Source organism: Planococcus citri, chromosome 4 (assembly GCF_950023065.1).
Source record: "Planococcus citri chromosome 4, ihPlaCitr1.1, whole genome shotgun sequence".
Taxonomy (NCBI): domain Eukaryota; kingdom Metazoa; phylum Arthropoda; class Insecta; order Hemiptera; family Pseudococcidae; genus Planococcus; species Planococcus citri.
Window position 1 is genome coordinate 43,712,997 of NC_088680.1, and position 23,567 is coordinate 43,736,563.

Consider the following 23,567-nt stretch of genomic DNA (forward strand, 5'->3'; position numbering starts at 1 on the left):
GGATTCGTTTATTATTTTTAGAGCGATTTATAGACAGTACATTTACCCAGTAGAAAGCCTATATGAACATAAAAAAAATTCATAAATGTTGCTAGGATCATGTTTTTTGAATTTTTTCGTGGTAATGATTGTCACCAGCGTCCGAGATCCATTATTCTTGAAATTGAATTTCACATTGTTATAGTCTTCATGTCTATCCACAAGTTCAGATGTAATGTTGGCTATTGTCCGATTCTCAATTCTATGCTTGGGTTTTTTTGTATTCACCTAAGTGAAAAAAAAAATGAAAACAAATGTTTTTACACCAGAATAGCTTACCCTAAGAACATGTTTACGGTTACTAAAAACATTTTTTCTGTAAGGTAGGTGCGCTCAACAAAGCCACCATAATTTGGAGCAAATTTCGGAGTTACTTAATATCTGTGTATTCATGAAAATTTTCATAACCTTTACGAAGTTAACTTCAATTTCTCTACTATACAGCGGCGGCGTTGTTAACTTTTTCCTGAGATCGAATCCCCCCCCTTTCTACTCAATGTAAATCTCTTTTCAAAAAAATAATTCTGCGGGTTCTGTATTTCGGAACTTGATTAGGTACTAATTTGAAAATTTGCAAGTTCCCATTTATGATGTAACGAAAAATTGCATCTCACCGATTTTAAACAATAATATTTGTCTTTTCTATTGGCGCTGTACCATTTGTGTGGAATTTCTCCATCATTATAATAAACCTGAAAAGAAAAATCGAATATTCGTATAGAATGTTCCAATAGGAATGGATATCATTTCAAGAAATGAATAACACGTTAATTTATCAACCTCATATCCAATTTCGTACTGTTTTTTGCATGTATCATAAAGCATGGCAGGTTTGAATGATCGTTCACAAAAATCCACATCAACATTTTTAAAGGATCCATTTTCTGCCAAAATCCGTCTTGAGAATACGCTTCGTTGGGTAAGAGAGACGTCTCGGTTGAACTGCCTCTCCTGATGGGTAAAGGCAGGGCACGCGGCTAAATGTGGAGGAATTATCCTATTGTTATGGTAACGACAAACGTCTTCAAGATGTTCAATCTCTGTGTTGAAAAGTAAAGCTGTAAAAATTGATGCAGTTATGAGAGAAATGTGTGGCTTTTTTGTTGAGAAACTTTCTGGCATTTGTAAATGATGGAAGTAATCGTATGTACATCGTGCTAATGAGAGTGTTGGTCTTGGTAATGGATATTGTGCCATAGAATTCGTGTCGTGGTATAATACGACGAATTCTTACCTTTCTTTGATAATACTCTTGCTGAAGAAACGCACAGTATGTACAAAATTATTGAATTCATGTTTTCGTATCTGAATTATTCACCTATTCTGATCTGATTGAAAAAAAAAATACTACAAGTGAATTTGAATAGTTCTAAAGTAATCAAGAATTATTCAAGACTTCAAGCACAAGAAATTTAAAATTATATATGCTTCATCTTCATATCTAATCATAAATTTAGAATGGTAAGTATCAAGTATTGCTTAACTGTTGATTTTATGCTCGAATGTATGTATATTCTCCAATGCTTATAACATTTTACAATTTTTGCTGATCGATAGAAAACTCTGACCTAGAGCTTTTAGTTTCAGCAATGGTACCTTTCAATATTTTGGCTGAATCACATAGTAGATAATATACGAGGGAAAGTCAATAAGTTCTTTTAATTTCGCTCTAAAAAAATAACCAATGAACCGATTTTAAAAAACTTTTTCATTTATGAAACTACAATCTTTTCTTTACTTTTCAACGCAATCCCCGAATACATCGCGGAATTTTTCATAATGTGACACGAGTTTGAAAATACCCTGTTCGAAGAATTCCCGTCCAACGTTCCTCAACCAGGACTCACGTCACGCGCTTGACTTCATCATCACTATCGTATTGTTCAACAGCTAAACATTGTTTCATTGGTCCGAAAACATGAAAATCACACGGATAAAGATCAGGGGAATATAGAGGATGGTCCCATATCTCCCAATTATGTCGTTTTAATAAATTTTGAGTGATTTTCGCGGAATGTGATGTTGCGTTGTCTTGCAAAAAAACAATTTTCTTTGACAGTTTCCCAAGTCTTCGGTTTTCAATCGCTTTTTTTAAACGTTTCAAGGTTTTATGCACAGTACCATGTGAAATACTCAGTTCGTCGGCAATTTGATCAATTTTCACTCGTCTATCTGACTGAATAAGTTCGTCAATCCGTTCAACGATCTCGTCTGTCGACACCTTCACCGCGGTCTGTCGCTACGCTTTTCATCCTTCATATTTTCGCGACCATCACTGAACGAATTACGCCAGTTAAACACGGTTTGTTTTGTAATTTCATTATAACGGTATGTCTGAATTATTTCTTGATAAATTTTACTTGGACTTTTCCCTTGCAACCATAAAAAATGGATGTTTGAGTGTAACTCTTCTTTGGACGGCATTTTTAGAAAACCACTTCACTAATAACGCTACAATTTATTAACACGGCGCCCAAATGCAAGGTGAATTATCACAAGGTCTGTGCGAAGGTTTGAACTATGTTACCACCAAATTTCATCCAAAAATTCCCACCCGTTCAAAATTCAGAGCGAAATTAAAAGAACTTATTGACTTCCCCTCGTAGATCGACGCAGAATCTCAAATACTTTCGTTCAGGACAGGACCATTTTTTCGAAAAAACTTTGGGTATATAGTGGTCGAAGCGAATAAAACACGATTTTTTTTGGGTAACTTCCAACTGAAAATGAGGGTCTCTGCTGAACTTGGTTAGAATTTGCAGACTTTTTTGGAGGTGGCGATCCATCTTAATAGACATAGTAATCGTCCAAGAAAAAAGGGACTTGAGACCGATTTCCGAATTTTTGTTTTTCAGATTCGAGATCTGAAAACCCTAAGAAATCGTTTCAAATCATCCCCGAATCCCCTAAAAGCTAATAAAACCTCTTAAAAATGCGTTTTGTCAAGATTTTTTTTTCAAATTATACATATCATAAAAAAGTCTTTTAAAAAAATCTTTATTTTTCGTTTTCACTATCTTATACGAGTAAATACTGTCATTGGAAAAAAGTACAAAAAATGCTGCTTTTCAACAAGTCTCTATGTATTTCACTTGTGGCCTGTGGGTAGATGTTCAGCAACCAATCAAAATGAAGCTACGTCACTCAGGCGGGATATTTCCGAAGTATGGGTGAATGTCTTGAACTTCGTCTATGTATGTATGTATGTATGTATGTACCTACATTAGTCGACTGCTTTAGTACAAATTGACATATTAACTGACTGTATCCAAATCCAAGTTGTTATTTTTGAGTAAATGCTCGAAGTATGGGTTAATTTCTTTCGCTTCATCTATGTAGTAGTCGTCTCCTTGATCATAATTAATATAGCCGACTGCATTCAAACTCAAGGGATGCGTTTCATATTTTTGAATGCTATCGGCGAAAGCACCTAATTTATTGTTAAGAGATTCTGTCATAGGACAAACGTAAGTTAATCCCGTTCTCGGATCATCGTTGAATATTTTTTCCCATCCTGTAGGAGCATCGTTTTTGGTGCAAAGTCTATCTGTCTCTGGCACTGCAGTGGGATCATTATGGATTATGATGGCGGCGTATGCGTAAATATATTCGTCAGAGTATTCCCACTTCAAATCGACTCGAACGACTCTGTATATAATTTTTGGAATTTCCACAATTCGATCACGCTTCTCATTTGACAAATAAATTTTCCTGGTTACATTGGAAATGGATGATATTTTCATTTTCAACACGCCAGAAGTACCAAAAACTATATCGCATATATGATGACTATGCTACAAAAAAAATTAAATTAATAATTAATTTGATTTCACTGTGACAATAAAGGTGTTCGGAGTATCACACACAGGAATATTTCTAGTACATATATTGTTCAGATTGGGTCTAATCAGGCATGATCATGTCAAATTGGATACCTGCAGTTTTGAAGACCTCTGATTTATATACCCCTGTGTGGCCAAGAGGTTCAAAATTTTTCAACTTCTTCATTACGTAATTTTCGTTCAAATCGAAAATTTTCTTTCGCTCTGTCCTATTACTTACCTTGTATGTTGCAACTATGAAGAGGTCGACTTTTTTCAAGTTATTATCCGCAATACTTTTCCAAACTGGAATTAAGTTCATATGCGAGCAACTGGCTAGCCTGGATGAGTTATTGCTGAAAAACCATAGTGGTATGATTTGTGATGGTGTTAGACAGCCGTAAGGTTGACCACATGACAGATCCGGGTTTCCTTCAAATAAAGACGCAGGTGCTAAAATATCTTTCAACAAATTTTTCTGATTTTTCTGAAATGGAAACGAAATTATGAGAGTGTTATTTTCTCTTGATCCTATAATCGGTATTAAGCCTTCTGAAAATACGCGTAATAGGTACCTTTAAATACACGTTGTCAACATTTTGATTGTAATTTTCGCATTTATCTTGAAAATTTGTAAATTCGTAGTGTTGCCAGTAAAAACGTTCCAAGTGGACTCGTTTATTATTTTTAGAGCGATTTATAGACAGTACGTTTACCCAGTAAAAAGCCTATAAATTAACATAAAAACAATTCATAAATGATGCTAGAATCATGTTTTTTGAATCTATTTGTGGTAATGATTCGAATTCACATCACCAGCGGCGTCCGAGATCCATTATTCTTGAAACTGAATTTCACATCGTTATTGTCTTCATGTCTATCAACAAATTTAGATGTAGAGTTGGCTATTGTTCGATTCTCAATTTTGTGCTTGGGTTTTTTTGTATTCACCTACGTGAAAAAAAATGACAAAAATGTTTTTACATCAGAATAGCCTGAATAGCTTACCCGAAGACCATGTTTTCGGTTACTAAAAACATTTTTTCTGTAAGGTTGGTGCGATCAACAAAGCCACCTTAATTTAGAGCAAATTTCGGAGTAACTTAATATCTATGTATTCATGAAAATTTTCATAACCTTTACTAAGTTAACTTCAAACTCATAACTATACAGCGGCGTTGTTGACATTCCTGAGATCGAATTCCCCCCTCCCCTTTCTACTCAATTTAAATTTCTTTTCAAAAAAATAATTCTGCGGGTTCTAAATTTCGGAACTTGATTTAGGTAGGTATACTAATTTGAAAATTTACAAGTTCCCATATGATGTAACGAAAAATTGCATCTCACCGATCTTAAACAATAATACTTGTCTTTTCTATTGGCGCTGTACCATTTGTGTAGAATTTCTCCATCATTATAATAAACCTGAAAAGAAAAATCGAATATTCGTACAACGTTCCAATAGGAATGGATATCATTTCAAGAAATGAATAAAACGTTAATTTATCAACCTCATATCCAATTTCGTACTGTTTTTCGCATGTATCATAAAGCATGGCAGGTTTGAATGATCGTTCGCAAAAATCCACATCAGTATTTTTACAGGATCCATTTTCTGCAAAAATCCGTCTTGAGAATACGCTTCGTTGGGTAAGAGAGACATCTCGATTGAATTGCCTCTCTTGATGGGTAAAAGCAGGGCACGCTGCTACATATGGGAAAAGTATCCTATCGCCATCTTTACGACAAACGTCCTCAAGAACTACTGTAATCTTTGTGTTGAAAAGTAAAGCTGTGAAAATTGATGCAGTTATGAGAGAAATGCGTGGCTTTTTTGTTGAGAAACTTGTTGGCAATTGTAAAATGATGGAAGTAATCGTACATAGTGCTAATGAGAGTGTTGGTAGTGGATATTGTGTCGTGATATATTATGAATTAAAAATTAACGAATTCTTACCTTTTTTTGATAGTACTCTTACTGAAGAAACGCACAGGATGTACAAAATTATTGAATTCATGTTTTTGTAATTGAATTATTTACCATTTTTGGTTGAAAAAAATATCTACAAGTGAATTTAAATAATTCCAAAGTAATCGAGAGTTCAAGACTTCGAGCACGAGAAATTGAAAATTATACACATGTTTCATCTCCATATCTAATCATCAATTTAGAATGATGGTATCAACTATTGCTTAACTGTTGATTTTATGCTCGAATGAAGGTATGTTCTCCAATGTTTATAGAATTTTAAAATTTTTGCTGATCGATAGAAAAAATGTTGTGAAATCAAGAGTCATACCACTGACATAGTGCTTAAGTTTCAGGAATAATTTCTTTCAATATTTTGGCTAGATCACTAGTAGATAGGTAGGTATGTACTATAGATCGACGCAGAATCTCAAATACTTTCGTTTGGGACCGGACCATTTTTTCGAAAAAAAGGTTGGGTAGAGGTCGAAGCGACAAAACATTATTTTTTCTGGGTAACTTCCAACTCAAAATGAAGGTCTCTGCTGAACCTGGTCAGAATTTGCAGACTTTTTTGGAGGTGGCGATCCATCTTAATAGACATGGTGATCGTCCAAGAAAAAAGGGACTTGTGACCAATTTTCGAAAAAAAATTTTCAGATTCGAGACCCAAAAACCTAAGAAATTGGTTCAAACCATCCCCGAATCCCCTAAAAGCTAATAAAACCTCTTAAAAATCCACTTTGTCGAGATTTATTTCAAATTAAGTATATCATAAAAAGCTTTTTTAAAAAAATCTTTATTTTTTTGTTTTCACTTAAGTATATCTTAATAGTAAGTAATCTCATTGGCAAAAAGTTCAAAAAAATGCTGCTTTTCAACAAGTTTCTATTTCAGTGGTAGGCAGATGTTCAGTAACCAATTAAAAATGAAGCTATGCATCACTCAGGTGGAATATTTTCAAAGTATGGGTGAATGTCTTATACTTCCTCTTACGTACTTAGTCGACTCCTTTAGTACATATTAACATATTAACTGACTGTTTCCAAATTCAAGGAGTTATTTTTGAGTAAATGCTCGAAGTATGAGTTAATTCCTTCCGCTTCATCTATGAAGGAGTCGTCTCCTTCAAAAAATTTAATATAACCGACTGCATTCATATTCAAGGGGTGTGTTTCATATTTTTGAACGCTGTCGAAAGCGCCTAATTTATTGTTAAGAGCTTCTGTCATAGGACAAACGTAAGTTAATCCAGTTCTCGGATCATCATTGAATATTTTTTCCCATCCTGTTGGAGCATCGCTTTTGTTGCAAAGTCTATCTGTATCCGGCACTGCAGTGGGATCATTATGGAGTATGATGGCGGCGTATGCGTAAATAAATTCGTCGGTGTATTGCCACTTCAAATCGACTCGAACGACTCTGTATATAATTCTTGGAATTTCCACAATTCGATCACGTTTCGCATTTGACAAATACATTTTTCTGGTTACATTGGGGAAAGATGATATTTTCATTTTCAACACGCCAGAAGTACCAAAAACTACATCGCATTTATTGCTACACTACAAAAAAAATAAAAATTGAAAATTAATTTGATTTAAACGTGGCAATAAATTTTTTCAGAGTATCACATACAAAAATATTTCAAGTAGGTACATCGGTCAGATCCCATCAGGTCTCCCCTATAGGTCTGATCGTGTCAAATCATCCACCTACAGCTTTAATGACCTCTAATTTATCCCATATGCGGCCAAGAGGTTCAAAATTTTTCACAATTGTCTTTCATTCAAAGTAAACTTCTTCACTAATTTTTTGTCCAAATCGAAAAAATGTTTTGCTCTTTCTTTTTACCTTGTATGTTGCAACTAGGAAGAGGTCGACTTTTTTCAAGTTATTATCCGCGATACTTTTCCAAACTGGAATTACGTTCATATGCGAGCAACTGGCTAGCCTGGCTGAGTTCTTGCTGAAAAACCATAGTGGTATGATTTGTGATGGTGTTAAACAGCCGTAAGGTTGACCACATGACAGATCAGGATTTCCTTCAAATAAAGACGAAGGTGCTAAAACATCTTTCAGCAAATTTTTCTGATTTTTCTGAAATAGAAAGAGAAACCGAATTATGAAAATATTGATTTCTCTTGATGGGTACTGCATATCAATGTTAAGCCCTCTGTTAATACGCATAATAGGTACCTGCCTATACCTTTAAATACACGTTGTCAACATTTTGCTGATAATTTTCGCATTTATCTTGGAAATTTGATAGTTCGTTATCTTGAGATGAACGTTTCATGTAAGAATCTTTCAAGTGGACTTTTTTCTTATTTTTACAGCGTTTTATAGACAGTACGTTTATCCAATAAAAAGCCTATAATGAAAATCAGAAAAATTTATAAATATAATGTTTTTTGAATTCATCCGTAGTAATGATTCAAATCCACGTCACCAGTGTCCGAGATCCATTCTTGAAATTGAATTTCACATTCATATTGTCTTCATGTCTATCCACAAGTTCAGATGTAGTGATAGCTATTGTTCGATTCTCAATTATTTTATGCTTGGGTTTTTTTGTATTCACCTAGAAAATATGAAAACAAATGTTTTTACACCTGAATAGATTGCCCGAAGGCCACGTTTTCGGTTACTAAAAATATTTTTTCTGTAAGGTAGGTGCGCTCAACAAATAAGCCATCTTAATTTAGAGCAAATTTCGAAGTTACCTAATATCCTATGTATTTATGAGAATTTTCATAACCTTTATGAAGTTAACTTCAAACTCTACTATATAGCGGCGTTGTTGACTTTTCCTGAGATCGAATCCCCCCCCCCCCCCGTTTTCTACTCAATTTAAATCTCTTTTCAAAAAAATAATTCTGCGGGTTCTGGATTTCTGAACTTGATTAGGTACTACCTATTTTGAAAATTTGCAAAATACCATAATTATGACGTAACGAAAAATAGAATCTCACCGATTTTAAACAATAATACTTGTCTTTTCTATTGGCACTGTACCATTCGTGTGGAATTTCTCCATCATTATAATAAACCTGAAAAGAAAAATCGAATATTCGTACCATGTTCCAATAGGAATGGATATCATTTCAAGAAATGAATAACACGTTAATTTATCAACCTCATATCCGATTTCGTACTGTTTTTCGCATCTATCATAAAGCATGGCAGGTTTGAATGACTTCTCACAAAAATCCGTATCAATATTTTTGAAGGATCCATTTTTTGCAAAAATCCGTCTTGAGAATACGCTTCGTTGGGTAAGAGAGACATCTTGGTTGAATTGCCTCTCTTGATGGGTAAAAGCAGGGCACGCGGCTAAATATGTGAAAAGTATCCTATCGCCATCTTTACGACAAACGTCCTCAAGAACAACTGTAATCTTTGTGCTGAAAAGTAAAGCTGTAAAAATTGATGCAGTTATGAGAGAAATACATCCTATCGCCATCTTTACGACAAACGTCCTCAAGAACAACTGTAATCTTTGTGCTGAAAAGTAAAGCTGTAAAAATTGATGCAGTTATGAGAGAAATACGTGTTTTTTTTTTTGTTTGAGAAACTTTCTGATGATTCTAAAATAATGGAAGTGCTCGTATATAGTGCTTTTTTGGTAATTGATATTGTGTCATTGAATTCGTGTCTTAGAATATTATGAATTTATTAATGAATTCTTACCTTTTTTTGATAGTACTCTTACTGAAGAAACGCACAAGATGTACAAAATTATTGAATTCATGTTTTCGTATCTGAATTATTATACCTATTCTGATTTTTAAAAATATCTACAAATGAATTTAAATTAAGATTCCAAAGTAATCAAGAATTCAAGACTTCTAGCACAAGAAATTGAAAATTATGTATGCTTCATCTTCGTATCTAATCATCAATTTAGAATGTGGTTTCTATCAAGTATTGCTTAACTGTTGGTTTTATGGTCGAAAGTTGTAAACAAATATTCTCCAATGTTTGTTGAATTTAAAAATTTTTGTTACTCTATAGAAAAAACGTGACTGTTCAGTAGAACCTCAAAAAGAGTCTTGGATTTTGACAGAAACAGTGTAATACATGAAAATATAGATCGACGCAGAATCTCAAATACTTTCGTTCAGGACAGGACCATTTTTTCGAAAACAGGTTATGATCGAAACGAAAAAAACACGATTTTTTTGAAAGAAAACTTCCAATTCAAAATGAAGGTATCTGCTGGATTTGGTCAGAATTGAAAAATCGTTTAAACTACCTCCGAAGTCATGGGAAGCGAAATGAACCCTTAAATTGACATTTTACAAGTAGTTATTCTCATTGGAAAAAAGTTCAAAAAATGCTGCTTTTCAACAAGTTTCTATTTCACTTGCAAATATTCAGCAACCAAGTATGGGTGAATTACACTTCATCTATGTAGGTATACTCGTAGTTAGTCGACTCCTTTTGTACAATTAACATAACTGACTGTATCCAAATTCGAAGAGTCATTTCTAAGTAAATACTCGAAGTATGAGTTAATTTTCTCCGCTTCATTTACGCGGTAGCCGCCTCTTCGAGTATAATTAATATAGCCGACTGCATTCAAATTCAAGGGATGTATTTCATATTTTGGAATACTATCGTAAGCGCCTGATTTATTGTTAAGAGCTTCTGTCATCGGACAAACGTAAGTTAATCCAGTTCTCGGATCATCGTTGATTATTTTTTGCCATCCTGTTGGAGCATCGCTTTTGTTGCAAAGTCTATCTGTATCTGGCACTGCAGTGGGATCATTATGGATTATGATGACAGCGTATGCGTAAATATATTCATCAGGATATTGCCACTTCAAGTCGACTCGAACGACTCTGTATATAATTTTTGGAATTGCCGCCATTCGATCGCCTTTAGCAGTTGATAAATACATTTCTTGGGTTTCATTAGAAGCAGATGATGTTTTCATTTCCAGCACGCCAGAAGTACCAAAAACTACGTCGCATTTGATGCTCTAAAAAAATAAAATAAATTTGATTTAATTATGGAAATAAATGTTTCTATAGAATATCACATGCAGGAATATTTCAAGAATGCAAATTAAAACGATTGGATCTGATCTGATCAAATTGTATCCTGATTTGAAGATCTCTGACTTGGACCTCCAAGAGGCCAATAAGTTCAAATTTTTCACACAGGTCTTTCATTCAAAGTAAACTTCATCACCTAATTCTCGTCTAAATCGAATTTTTTCGCTCTTTCTTTTTACCTTGTACGTTGCAACTATGAAAAGGTCGACTTTTTTCAAGTTATTATCCGCAATACTTTTCCAAACTGGAATTAAGTTCATATGCGAGCAACTGGCTAGCCTGGCTGAGTTCTTGCTGAAAAACCATAGTGGTATGATTTGTGATGGTGTTAGACAGCCATAAGGTTGACCACATGACAGATCAGCATTTCCTTCAAATAAAGACGGCGGTACTAAAATATCTTTCAACAATTTTTTCTGATTTTTCTGAAATAAAAACCTAATTAATAAAATATTGATTTTTCTTGATACCCGTCAAAATGAAGCCCTCTAATCTAATAGGTACCTTCAAATACAGGTCGTCATCATTTAGCTGATAATTTTCGCATTTATCTTGCAGATTTGTAAATTTGTTGTATCCTTCTAAACTACTTTGTCTGTAATATTCAAAGTTGACTCGTTTATTGGGTTTGGATCGTCTTACAGATAACACCTTTATCCAATAAAAAACCTACAAAAACATCAAAAAAATGTATCAATGTTGATTGTTGTTGTTTGAATTAAATTTATCCGTGGTAATAATTCAAATCCTCGTCACCAATGTCCGAGATCCATTCATGAAATGGAATTTCACGTTCATATCGTCGTCATGTCTATCCTTAAATTCGGATGTAGTAGTGGTGTTAGCTATTGTTCGATTCTCAACTTTATTTTTGTGCTTTTTTGTGTTCACCTGCGTAAAAATGATAAGCACGAATGTTTTTACTTCAGGATGGTTTATCTGAAGACAATCATCTCGGTTGCTATAAATACAAAGTAAGGTCATCTTAATCCGTAGAAAATTTTCAAAAATCTCACGAGGTAACTTCAAACCGTATACTTTACAGTCGTATTGTTGATTTTTCTACTAAATCAACTTTCACTTTCCCTAATTGAAATCTCTTTGAAAAAAATAACCTTTGCAGATTCTTAATTTTGAAACTTGATTATTCTAAATTAAAAATTTTCAAGTTCCCATAAGAATGTAATGAAGAATTTCATCTCACCGATATCAAACAATAATACGTGTCTTTCATACAGGTACTGTACCATTTTTGTGAAATTTCTCCATCATTAAAATAAAGCTGAAAAGAAAGATCAAATGCAATGTTTCAATAGGAAATATAGGTGATCATTTCAAGAATTGAATAGCGCGTTAATTATCAACCTCGTATCCAATTTCGTACTGTTTTTCACATTTATCATAAAGCATTACTGGCTTGAATGGCTCTTCACAAAAATCCAAAACAGTATTTTTAGGGGATTCATTTTTTGCAAAAATTAACCGTGAGAATATGCTTTGTTGTGTAAGAGAGACATCCTTGTTGAATTGCTTCTCTTGATGGGTAAAAGCAGGACACGCAGCTAAATATGGTAATATCCCATCGTCATTTTCATGACAAAAGTCTTCAAGAGTTTCATTATCTGTGTTGAAAAGTAAAGCTGTAAGTAAAAATTAAAGCAGCTATGAGAGATGGAAGCTTGTATTGTATGTACATATTATACACATAGTTAGAGTTAATAAATATTGTGTATGGTATGATATTTTATAATTAATATTCATCAATGAACTCTTTACCTTTTTTTGATATTACTTTCACTGAAGAAAGGCACAAAATGTATACAATGATTACTACATTCATTTTTTCTTGGTTGAATTATGTACGTATAGGTAGAGGCACATATTCTGATCAAAACAAATCGTCTACATATTGATACCCACGATTGCGATATAATATGTATGTGTATTTAGATTTTATTCAACTTCCTTGATTTCATTCGAAAGCTGTCTTAAGTCGATATAGGCTATCATGAAACATTTATATTGAAAATATTTTACTTTATAGATAGATAGGTAAGTACGTGTGGTAAAAATTGATTCAGAAAGGGCTCATTTCATTTGAAGTACCTACATAAGTGATCCAGGAAAATCAAAGTTGATAGAGTAATAACATGATAATCGTTAATGATATAGGTAGGTATATCCCTGAATACTAACGTAATTGAGAAGGATGGCGTTAAAATTTTTCTCATCGGAAGAAAGATTGAAACCAGTAAGTAGACATTTTTTAAGATTGGAAAAGCAGCCACACGTGTATCTCCTTCTTCAACCCCACATCAAGTGAAATGAATATGTACAACCCTCCAATAAGATTGTTAGAATGTCAAATCAAATCATACGTTTAGAAACTACGAGTATATTTATTACACTAGGGGTAGGGGTAGCGTTTCAACTTTAATCTCTCAAAGATTGACTCGACAACTTTCTGTTTATAATCAGTATCCACCTCTCCAGAACAACATTCACGAGGAACTGCAGCCAAATGTAGTCCATCTATGTTGTTATAATTAACGCTCAATTTTATTTCAAGTTTCGGTGTCATAGGACAAACGTAAGTTAATCCAGTCTTTGGATCATCGTTGGTTATTTTTTCCCATCCTGATAGAGTATCGTCTTTGTCGCAAAGTCTGTCAGCGTCTTGGACAGCGCTAGGATCATTATGGATTACGATTACTGCGATGGATTTTCTATTCCACGCTTCGAATTTGATAATTCGGTAAATTATTTTCGGAATCTCCACGACACGATCGCGTTTAGCATCCGATAAATACATTTTCCGAGAGCCGCCAGCTACCATCATTTTCAATACTCCATATACGCCGAAAAGAACTTCGCGTTTGTTATAAACTAGTTTCTACAAATGGATAAAATATCATTTGTGAGCATTTATTCATCATTAAACTATTCATCCGCGATGTTTTACCTTAATAATTGTAGCTACGAAAAGATCGACTGCTCTCAAATTTCCATCAGCGATGCTTTTCCAAACTGGGATCAAGTTGATATGCGAGCAACTGGCAAGCCTGGCTGAGCTGGAGTCAAAATACCATAATGGAAGTATCTGCGACGGTGTTAAACATCCGTAAGGGTGTCCACATGACAGATCAGGTTTTCCTCGTAATAAGGACGGAGGTACTAGAATGTCTTTCAAACATTTTTTCTGATTTTTCTGAATTACAAACAACATTTGTCAAGATATATAAGGTATTTTCTAATGAAAGAAATGTATCATCAGTATTGTCATAGGCATCCCTCATCATCTAACAAAGGAATTACTTCAACTCTTTCTTTGAAAGTTCAATTGGTTCTGCAAAAAACGTGGTTTAATGACCCCTACAAGAAGTAGGAAAAGTTTCAAATTCTCAAGTTTAACCATGCTACCATGTGACACTTCAAAGATGGAAAACTGTGAACATTTTTGATATGTTTCATATGTTTCATTTTTTTGGGTTTGAGTTAACCTACTTCTTTTTTTGTGGGATGTTTATAAATTACAAGATTATTACACCCGTTGAGTGGGGGGGGGGGGAATTTATATTTGATTTGTGAAGTTGATGTTTCTATTAGGATGATGGATTTTTGAATTTCGGAGAGTTCGTCCGGGATAGTGTGAGGGGTGGGATTCTTTTATTTGCAGTGAAAGTCTGTATTCTTTCAAGAGAGTGGATGTAGGTAAATTACTTGTCTAATCCGATTCTAAATTCTTAAGCAGATATATAGGTAATCACAAAATTATATTGAAGCAGTTTCCTAGTAAGCAGCACATGCACAAGTAGTCAAGTACACATACCTTTGAGTATAAATCTTCATCAGCAAGGGGGTAATTTCTGCATTCATCTTTTAAATTTACAAGTTTGAAACGATAATCACGATATTCTTCAATAAATAACACGTGTTTATTGTTTTTTGAGCATTTTATAGACAGTACATCTACCCAATAGAAACCCTACAACAGTACCATAAAAAAAAGGAAAAAATTGATTATAAAACATCTCGCAAATAATTGATGTTTTTTAATTTGTTAATTTGAATAATATAATCAAATTCACTTTACCAGAGTCGGATACCCATTGGTGAAATTGAACGTAATGTCGTAGTCATCTACGTATCTAATTACAAATTCAGATGTGCCGTTAAATATTGTATGATTCTCAATTTTATACTGAAGGTTTTTTGTATTTACCTGCGTAAAAATGATTATAATTAATAGGCATTAGTTGACGTATTCGAAATCTAATTTTGAATATAAATTTTCAAATGAAAATGAATTTTTTTCTGTAGTGACATATCGGGGAAAAAACTATTATTACCAAAGTGTTGGTGGGACTTCCACGAACACAACGCACTGCCTACAAGACCTTCTATCTACTCATTACACACAACAGGGTGTTAAAAAGAACGCATCAGTTTTCGAATACGAATACTAACTTATGCCGACCCCTGTATGTTAATATCAGAATTTACTGTTGGCACTCATGTACTTGTACATATTAAAACATAATTTCCCGTTTGAATAAAGAGCTGTAGACAAAAAGTCAGCTCCCTTAGAAAGCATCATATTGAAGACTTGGAATTTTCAACTCAATTTTGATGTTCTCAATCATGCGTTATGTAAAAGTTATAAGAAATAGCATCTCACCGTTTTATAATAACGTCCATCGGAAACCCAAATTTCGGTCTCGTTTTTAAAAAAATACATCTGAAAGAATACAGTATTTCAATGAAAATCCAGCTAAATATTTGTATTCATTATCAGATAATTGTTTACATGTATCCTTGTGCCAAGCGTCTTCAAGGGTCTTAGTCCGCAAATTGAAAAGTAAAGCTGTAAAAATAAATATGAGCGAGTCTCAAACTGAGATGATCTGATGAATAGCCTACTACTGGATTTGTTGAAATCGTTTATTTATCAATCAAATCGTCACCTTGTTTTGATCGCACTTCGGTTACGAAAATACACAAAATAGAGAAAATCAGTGAATTCATTTTTTCAAAGATGAATCATTTACACTTAGTTGAAAACCGTACAAGAATACGTACAAACTTCCACAATTTGGCTTTACATATTTACTAAATTAATTTTTAAATCTAGTTTCTGGTTACTTCCTACTCGGCTACTTTTAATTTAAAGTCTATCTGAAAAAGTAATTACCGAATATTAGCATTGAAAATGATTCGCCTAATGTACGACATGTGATTCAAAAAATCCAATAAACCCCAAGCTAAACAAATATGCTTACATGTTAATGAGATTGCGAAATTCGGTTTTCATTTCTTTCTCTCTCTTTTTTTTTAACCCGATATCGATACCTATTACCATCTTTATCGGGGATTACGAAACGTGAATATTGAAAATGATTCGCTTCATTTGAGGTAAATGATGCAATGCAGAAAAATTAAAATGATATTGTAAAGGACAAACTTGATTAAAAATAGTAGCTCTGAAAGTAAAATAAATAGATTGGTTCTGATACTTAGTTATTTTTTAAGACTGGAAAAAGTTGGGATAAAGTAATAATCAATAAGATATTTACACGAGAACTACATATTACATTTCAGCAACTGTGATTGCCCTGAATTTTGGCTCGCTGAAAGAACACGTCACTTCAACCTCAGAATCGAATTTCCCAGCTGCTGAAGTTGGTTCTTTAAATTTTGTCGAATTTTTTAAAAAGTCAAAAATGTCCTATGCCTACAGGTCAAAAAAATACTTACAAAATTACGAAAAAAGTACGTAATTCGGAAATGATCTTGAAAAGTAGATGAAACCCTCCAAAATTATTAAAAATACCTACCTGCACGAAATTTGTTCTGTGTGAAGTGAAAGAAATTAACATTTTATTTTCTAATTATGTGAAGAAAGATTGAAATTCAAATAAATTGAAGAAAAAAAGATTTTTTGTTCTCACAAAACTGTGAATTTTCAATTGCTTTCGCCTAAATTGACTCGAGCAAAAATCAAGAATTTTCCGAGAATTGACCTGCAAAATGTTTTTTACTACCTACCTTTTTTTTTGAATTCAGTCTTCAAGGTCGAAAATTGAAGAAAAGCGTAAAACAAAACTATGATTGAAAAAATTGCGAATTTTTTATTTTAAATTTCACGTGGCACTAAAACGTTTCTCTTAAGAGGAAACTAAATTGATTAGAATAGAATTTTTAAAAGTTGGAAAATATATTCAATCTTATGTAGGTAATTAGACACCTTCTCTTATAACTGTCAAAAAAAGTGAAAATCTTAAACCTAACTAAGAAAAAGAATAGAATAGGTAAATATAAAAATAAGACCAAAGATTTTTATCGGGTTTTTATTTCACTTGGGATACTCTTTTAAAAATTTGTCAAAGATATAATTGATAGATTCGTGTTGATCCTCCATAAAGCACTGAATAGAAGAATACGAATCCTGGGGAACTTCGGCCAAATTCAGTTTATTTATGCTGCAACAATTGACGTCTAATTTTTTTTCAATATCTGTGGTCATCGCACAAACGTAAGTTAATCCAGTTTTTGGATCATCGTTGATTATTTTATCCCACGTGTGAATAAGAGTATCGTTTTTGTCGCAAAGTCTGTCAGTATCTCGGACACCGCTAGGATCATTATGGATTACGATTACTGCAATATGATTACTATATGTTTCTAACCCGACGATTCTAATAATTCGATAAATTATTTTTGGAATTTCCTCGACACGATCGCGTTTGGTATCTGATAAATACATTTTTCGGGAGCCGCCCGGTACCATCATTTTCAATACTCCATTTACACCGAAAGTGACTTCGTGAACAATTAAATCCTGCAAATGAAAAAACCAGATGTAGGTAAGTGTTCATTCACCACTGAACATTATTCCATCTAGGTCTTTTAGGTACCTACCTGAAAAATTGCAGCTACGAAAAGATCGACTCTTCTCAAATTTCCATCTGCGATGCTTTTCCAAACGGGTATTACGTTTGAATACGAACAACTGGCAAGCTTGGCTGAGCTTGAGGCAAAATACCACAGTGGAATTATCTGCGATGGTGTTAAACATCCGTAAGATTGCCCGCATGACAGATCAGGGTTTCCTTTAAGCGAGGACGACGGTACTAAAATGTTTTTCAAACGCTTTTTCTGATTTTTCTAAAGTATGAAAGACATTATCAAAGTATTAAGTACCTATACTTTCTGATGGAAAAAAATGTACATTGTTGGTAGCAGCTTCGATATAATCATTTCTCTCGTCATTCAACAAGGAAAGTAAACCACTTCAATTCTCCGCGTTGAATTTGAAATAACACCAGAAATGAATGATTTCTTCATACTTAGTTTTTAATTGATGATAGGTGAGAATAGACATTGAATTGGTAGTTACTGCAAATGATCAGTTTTTTCTTCTTCAAATTTTCAAGTTGAGCAGAATTTCAGAAAATCATTTTTTTAAAGTTTGACCTAATCTTAACACTTCATTGATTTTTTTTCCCAGCTCTGATAAACCATACTGAATAAATTGATTGGAGTAGTTTCTTATGTTGTAAGCATCACAAGTACATACCTTTGAGTACAATTCTTCATCAGCAGGTCGGTAATTTTTGCATTCATCGTTCAAATTTTCAAACTTTTCGACATTGTAATATCCCAATTTCACATGCTTGTTGTGTTTTGAGCATTTTATAGACAGTATATTTATCCAAGAAAAACTCTACAACAATGCAGATCAAGAATCAAAAAATTACATATTTGTATATTTTATTACTTCAAGTACGTGGGGTACCTAATAATCAAATCCACATTACCAGAGTGGGATATCCATTGGTGAAATTGAACATAATGTGGTTCCAATCTTCGTACCTAATAGTAAATTCAGAGGTACCATTGAATATTGTTTGATTCTCAATTTCATACGGGAGCTTTTTTGTGTTTACCTGCGTGAAAACTCGTTACAGTTGAAGCATTCAAAATAGAATTTAGAAATTTAGAATCTAAATAATGTAAGTATGTTAATATCGAAATATGGTGAAACATTTTCCACCATTTTGAGGAACAGCTTGTAGCAAAGCCACGGGAACGGTTTCGATATTGGAAAAAAATCAGATCTTTCAAAAAGTGTCATCCATCCGGTTTTTTTTTTTTTTTTTTTTCGTTCTAAACTCAAGTTAGAAGATCGAATGTAAGAATAGTACAAGATATGGTGTCTCACCGTTTTATAATAATGATAATCATGTTTTGTGTTGTACCGACGTTCGGTCTCGTTTATAAAAACATACAGCTGAAAAAATGCAGTAATATTTCAGTGAGATGAGAATATAACTTAAAAGTAAGAGGAGTAGGTAAAAAACGCATGAATAATCAACCTCATATCCTATTTTATGCTCTCCCGTAAGTGAGTCATAAATCATCGCGGGTTCGTGCGACTTCTCACAAAAATCAATATCACTCTCCGTCAGGGATTGATTTCTCAGAAAAATTGACCTCGAGAATACGCTTTGTTTGGACAACGAGACATCTTTGTTGAATTGCTGCTCTAGAGGGCTGGAAGCAGGGCACGCGGCTAAATATTTCTTAGGTCTGATAAAAGTATTGTTGTGCCAAACGTCTTCAATGCCTCCTTGATAGTATTCATTGTTGACATCAAGAAGTAAAGCTGTAAAAATGAAGGCGAATGTGAAAAAATGAATATAATAATAATTTCTTTTATTAGAATTAATTTAATTAAATTATTAAATTTTATATATTTAAATTATATAATTTTTTTAAATTGATTGGAAATTTATTTTTTTAGATTTTTTTTTAAGTTAATTTGAACGAATCTCGAAATTTTGAGGAAGGTTGCCGAATTGTTTGAAATCATACGATGGAATTTCCTCATTTATCAATGAAGTTCTTAGTCACCTCTTTTTGATCGCACTTCGGTTACAAAAAAACACACAATTGAGAAAATTAGCTGATTCATCTTTTCGAAGATGAATCATTTACCTATCCAGTAAAACTTCAAACCGTACACATTGCTACACAAATACCGTATAAACTTCGACAAATTGGCTACATGTTCAATAATATTACTTCTAAACATTCTAGTTTCTATTTCACTTCCTTCTCGGCTCATTTTGATTTAGAGGCAATTTGAGAGGTACCTATCATCGAATATTTGTAAGTACACGGTTCGCTTAATCTGCAACATGTGATCTGAGAAATTCAATAAACTCCAAGTTGGTCTGATTGCTTACATTTCAACGAGATTGCGAAATGTAGCTTTTAATTTTCTTTTTTTTTTAATTTAAAAGTTATCTTCAGTGGGTATCATAAAACGTGAATACCTATTCAGAATAATTCGCTTGATTTGAAGCAAATGATCCAGAAAAACCGAAATGAAAACCGAAGTTGGTAAAAATGAGTGGCACTGAAATTTTTCTTTAAAGGAGGAAGGTACCTACATAAGTGATCCAGGAAAATCAAAGTTAATAGAGTAATAACATGATAATCATTAATAATATAGGTAGGTAACTAGGTATATCACTGAATACTATCGTAATTGAGAAGGGTGGCGTTAAAATTTTTCTCCTCGGGAGAAAGATCGAAACCCAGTAGACATTTTTTAAGATTGGAAATGCAGCCACACGTGTATCTCCTTCTTCAACCCCACATCAAGTAAAATGAATATGTATGTACAACCCTCCAATAAGATTGTTAGAATGTCAAATCAAATCATACGTTTAGAAACTACGAGTATTTATTATTATTACACTATGGGTAGGGGTAGCGTTTTAACTTTAATCTCTCAAAGATTGACTCAACAGCTTTCTGTTTATAATCAGTTTCCACCTCTCCAGAATAACCTTCACGAGGAACTGCGGCCAAATGTAGTCCATCAATGTTGTTATAATTAACGCTCAATTTTATTTCAAGTTTTGGTGTCATAGGACAAACGTAAGTTAATCCAGTTTTTGGATCATCGTTGGTTATTTTTTCCCATCCTGATAGAGTATCGTCTTTGTCGCAAAGTCTGTCAGCGTCTTGGACTGCGCTAGGATCATTATGGATTACGATTACTGCGATAGATTTTATATTCCACGCTTCGAACTTGATAATTCGGTAAATTATTTTTGGAATTTCCACGACACGATCGCGTTTAGCATCTGGTAAATACATTTTCCGAGAGCCGCCAGGTGCCATCATTTCCAATACTCCATATACACCGAAAAGAACTTCGCGATTGTTATGAACTAGTTTCTACAAATGGATGAAATATCATAATTATATGAGCGTTTATTCATCATTAAACTATTCATCCGGGGTGTTTTACCTTAATAATTGTTGCTACGAAAAGATCGACTGCTCTCAAATTTCCATCTGCGATGCTTTTCCAAACTGGGATCAAGTTGATATGCGAGCAACTGGCAAGCCTGGCTGAGCGTGATGTGAAATACCACAGTGGGAGTATTTGCGATGGCGTTAAACATCCGTAAGGGTGTCCACATGACAGATCAGGTTTTCCTCGTAATAAGGACGGAGGTACTAGAATGTCTTTCAAACATTTTTTCTGATTTTTCTGAATTACAAAAAATAATATTTGTCAAGATATAATAGGTATAAGACTCTGATGAAAGAAATGTATCAGTAGTTATTCACATAAGCATCCCTCATCATCTAACAAGGAAATAACTTGCAGATCTCTCTTTTGAAAGTTCAATTGATTCTGCAAAAAATCATAGTTTAATGACCCCAACAAGACATTGGAAAAGTTTCAAATTCTCAAGTCATTCAATGTTTAATCACACTACTGCTGACACTTCAAAGATGGGAAATTGTGAACATATTTTTTGATACCTACAGTTCTTTTTTTGGGGGGGGGGGGGGTTGAGGTAGCATACCTTTTTTTTTGAAGGGTGTTTATAATTAGAAGATTATTACACTCGTAGTGTGGGGTGGGGGTTTTAGATTTGATTTGCGAGGTTGTTTTTTTTTATTAGGGCGATGAATTTTTGAATTTTGGAGGGTTCGTTAGGGATAGTGGAGGAGTTTTCTATTATTTGTAGTAAAAGTCTGTATTGTTTCAAGAGAGGGAAAATAATACATAAATCATGTATTATGTTGAACGGATGTGGGTAAATTAGTTGCTCAATTCTAAATTCTTAATAAGCAGATATACATAGGTACCTAATCACAAAATTATATTGAAGTGGTTTCCTAGTAAGCAGCACATGCACAAGTATACACAATACACATAGTTACCTTTGAGTATAAATCTTCATCGTCAAGGGGGTAATTTCCGCATTTATCTATTAAATTTACAAGTTTGACACCATATTTGTCAAATACCACGTGTTTATTGTTTTTTGAGCATTTTATAGACAGTACATCTACCCAATAGAACCCCTACAACAGTACCATTAACAAAAAAAAAAAAAAATGAAAAAATTGATTATAAAACATCTCGAAAATATTTGATGTTTTTTAATTTGTTAATTCTAATAATGTAATCAAATTCAGTTTACCAGAGTCGGATATCCATTGGTGAAATTGAACATAATGACGTAGTTATCAACGTATCTAATTACAAATTCAGAATCAGATGTGCCGTTAAATATTGTACGATTGTCAATTTTATACGGGAGCTTTTTTGTATTTACCTGCGTAAAAATGATTATAATGTAAGGATGAAAACGTGATGTAGAAGTTGTAAAAAAAGCATCTCACCGTTTTATAATAACGATAATGACGTCTATTGTACTCCCAAATTTTGGTCTCGTTTCCAAAAAAGTAAAGCTGAAAAAATACAATATTGCAGTGAGAATATGATTCATAAATGAGGTGAATAGGTAAAAAAAACACACGAGTTATCAACCTCATATCCGATTTTGTACTCTCCCTCAATTGGATTAAAAATCATCGCGGGCTCGTACGACTTCTCACAAAAATCAAGATCATTGCCTGTCACGGATTGATTTCTCCATATTAACCGCGAGAATACACTTCGTTTGGTCAGAGAGATATCTTCGTTGAATTTCTGTTCAAGAGGGCTGGAAGCAGGGCATCCGGCTAAGTATTCGTATTCCTGATCAAATAATTTTTTACTGCTATTCTTGTGCCAAGCGTCTTCAAGGGTCCAAGTACACAGATTGAAAAGTAATGCTGTAAAAGTAAATATGAACGAATTTCGAACTGAGATGATCTGATGAATAGCCTACTACTGAATTTGTTGAAATCGTTTATTTATCAATCAAATCGTCACCTTGTTTTGATCGCACTTCGGTTACGAAAATACACAAAATGGAGAAAATCAGTGAATTCATTTTTTCAAACATGAATCATTTACACTTAGTTGAAAACCGTACAAGAATACGTACAAACTTCCACAATTTGGTTACATATTTTACTAATAAATCTAATTTTTAAATCTAGTTTCTGGTTACTTCCTACTCGGCTACTTTTAATTTAAAGTCCATCTGAAAAAGTAATTAGGTACCGAATATTAGCATTGAAAATGATTCGCCTAATGTAAGACATGTGATTCAAAAAATCCAATAAACCCCAAGCTAAACAAATTGCTTACATGTCAATGAGATTGCGAAATTCGGTTTTCATTTCTCTCTCTCTTTTTTTAACCCGATATCGATATTACCATCTTTATCGGGGATTACGAAACGTGAA

General features: G+C 33.5%; 4 protein-coding genes and 1 long non-coding RNA gene across 10 annotated transcripts; all 5 read right to left on the minus strand.

Moving 5' to 3' along the window:
- Nucleotides 1–649: 649 nt before the first annotated feature.
- On the minus strand, nt 650–1,090 carry LOC135843061 (uncharacterized). Its single transcript, XR_010558232.1, has 2 exons — nt 820–1,090; nt 650–731 (listed from the first exon to the last, which is right to left on the minus strand). It is a non-coding gene; the product is annotated as an uncharacterized LOC135843061 (long non-coding RNA).
- A 1,929-nt stretch (nt 1,091–3,019) lies between these two features.
- On the minus strand, nt 3,020–6,041 carry LOC135842668 (uncharacterized). The gene is made up of 7 exons (XM_065360230.1): nt 5,818–6,041; nt 5,372–5,652; nt 5,208–5,285; nt 4,677–4,811; nt 4,436–4,588; nt 4,102–4,347; nt 3,020–3,833 (listed from the first exon to the last, which is right to left on the minus strand). Exons 1-7 carry the CDS (start codon nt 5,876–5,878, stop codon nt 3,294–3,296), a joined length of 1,494 nt encoding a protein of 497 aa, XP_065216302.1. The 5' UTR covers nt 5,879–6,041; the 3' UTR covers nt 3,020–3,293.
- Nucleotides 6,042–6,673: 632 nt separating this feature from the next.
- LOC135842667 (uncharacterized) lies at nt 6,674–10,057 on the minus strand. The gene is made up of 7 exons (XM_065360229.1): nt 9,523–10,057; nt 8,969–9,249; nt 8,805–8,882; nt 8,282–8,413; nt 8,039–8,203; nt 7,684–7,929; nt 6,674–7,394 (listed from the first exon to the last, which is right to left on the minus strand). Exons 1-7 carry the CDS (start codon nt 9,581–9,583, stop codon nt 6,861–6,863), a joined length of 1,497 nt encoding a protein of 498 aa, XP_065216301.1. The 5' UTR covers nt 9,584–10,057; the 3' UTR covers nt 6,674–6,860.
- A 115-nt stretch (nt 10,058–10,172) lies between these two features.
- LOC135842666 (uncharacterized) lies at nt 10,173–12,813 on the minus strand. Its single transcript, XM_065360228.1, has 7 exons — nt 12,672–12,813; nt 12,261–12,535; nt 12,100–12,177; nt 11,652–11,786; nt 11,400–11,564; nt 11,075–11,320; nt 10,173–10,819 (listed from the first exon to the last, which is right to left on the minus strand). The coding sequence occupies exons 1-7, from the start codon at nt 12,733–12,735 to the stop codon at nt 10,262–10,264; spliced, it is 1,521 nt and encodes a 506-aa protein (XP_065216300.1). The 5' UTR covers nt 12,736–12,813; the 3' UTR covers nt 10,173–10,261.
- Nucleotides 12,814–13,270: 457 nt separating this feature from the next.
- Nucleotides 13,271–23,351, minus strand: LOC135842670 (uncharacterized). Of its 6 annotated transcripts, XR_010558171.1 has the most exons (9): nt 19,809–20,069; nt 19,271–19,560; nt 19,117–19,185; nt 18,713–18,841; nt 18,472–18,618; nt 17,814–18,059; nt 15,860–17,733; nt 15,703–15,759; nt 15,572–15,633 (listed from the first exon to the last, which is right to left on the minus strand). XR_010558171.1 is itself a non-coding variant. In XM_065360231.1 (7 exons), the coding sequence occupies exons 1-7, from the start codon at nt 23,219–23,221 to the stop codon at nt 13,303–13,305; spliced, it is 1,452 nt and encodes a 483-aa protein (XP_065216303.1). In that variant the 5' UTR covers nt 23,222–23,328; the 3' UTR covers nt 13,271–13,302. The 6 variants fall into 6 exon arrangements, 4 of the variants coding, with proteins under 4 accessions (XP_065216303.1, XP_065216307.1, XP_065216305.1 ...); XR_010558170.1 differs by having other exon boundaries at nt 15,572–15,759; XM_065360231.1 differs by lacking the exons at nt 15,572–15,633; nt 15,703–15,759; nt 15,860–17,733; ... (4 more) ...; nt 19,271–19,560; nt 19,809–20,069 and adding exons at nt 13,271–13,788; nt 13,858–14,103; nt 14,725–14,880; ... (2 more) ...; nt 22,762–23,048; nt 23,149–23,328.
- Between the last annotated feature and the right edge of the window lie 216 nt (nt 23,352–23,567).

What these genes read in the sequence shown, in the direction of transcription:
- LOC135842668 (XM_065360230.1), bottom strand. Translation starts at nt 5,878, where the DNA reads ATGAATTCAATAATTTTGTACATCCTGTGCGTTTCTTCAGTAAGAGTA. An exon ending in AAGAGTACTATCAAAAAAAG is followed by an intron (nt 5,653 to 5,817) that starts GTAAGAATTCGT and finishes CAATTTTCACAG; the next exon opens with CTTTACTTTTCAACACAAAG. An exon ending in AGTACGAAATTGGATATGAG is followed by an intron (nt 5,286 to 5,371) that starts GTTGATAAATTA and finishes TTTTCTTTTCAG; the next exon opens with GTTTATTATAATGATGGAGA.
- LOC135842667 (XM_065360229.1), bottom strand. Translation starts at nt 9,583, where the DNA reads ATGAATTCAATAATTTTGTACATCTTGTGCGTTTCTTCAGTAAGAGTA. An exon ending in AAGAGTACTATCAAAAAAAG is followed by an intron (nt 9,250 to 9,522) that starts GTAAGAATTCAT and finishes CAATTTTTACAG; the next exon opens with CTTTACTTTTCAGCACAAAG. An exon ending in AGAATGGATCTCGGACACTG is followed by an intron (nt 8,204 to 8,281) that starts GTGACGTGGATT and finishes TTTTCATTATAG; the next exon opens with GCTTTTTATTGGATAAACGT.
- LOC135842666 (XM_065360228.1), bottom strand. Translation starts at nt 12,735, where the DNA reads ATGAATGTAGTAATCATTGTATACATTTTGTGCCTTTCTTCAGTGAAA. An exon ending in GAAAGTAATATCAAAAAAAG is followed by an intron (nt 12,536 to 12,671) that starts GTAAAGAGTTCA and finishes TTTTACTTACAG; the next exon opens with CTTTACTTTTCAACACAGAT. An exon ending in TCATAGTTGCAACGTACAAG is followed by an intron (nt 10,820 to 11,074) that starts GTAAAAAGAAAG and finishes TTATTTTTTTAG; the next exon opens with AGCATCAAATGCGACGTAGT.
- LOC135842670 (XM_065360231.1), bottom strand. Translation starts at nt 23,221, where the DNA reads ATGTTTGAAAAAATGAATTCACTGATTTTCTCCATTTTGTGTATTTTC. An exon ending in ATTATCGTTATTATAAAACG is followed by an intron (nt 22,547 to 22,613) that starts GTGAGATGCTTT and finishes ATTTTTACGCAG; the next exon opens with GTAAATACAAAAAAGCTCCC. An exon ending in CCAATGGATATCCGACTCTG is followed by an intron (nt 14,881 to 22,411) that starts GTAAACTGAATT and finishes GTACTGTTGTAG; the next exon opens with GGTTTCTATTGGGTAGATGT.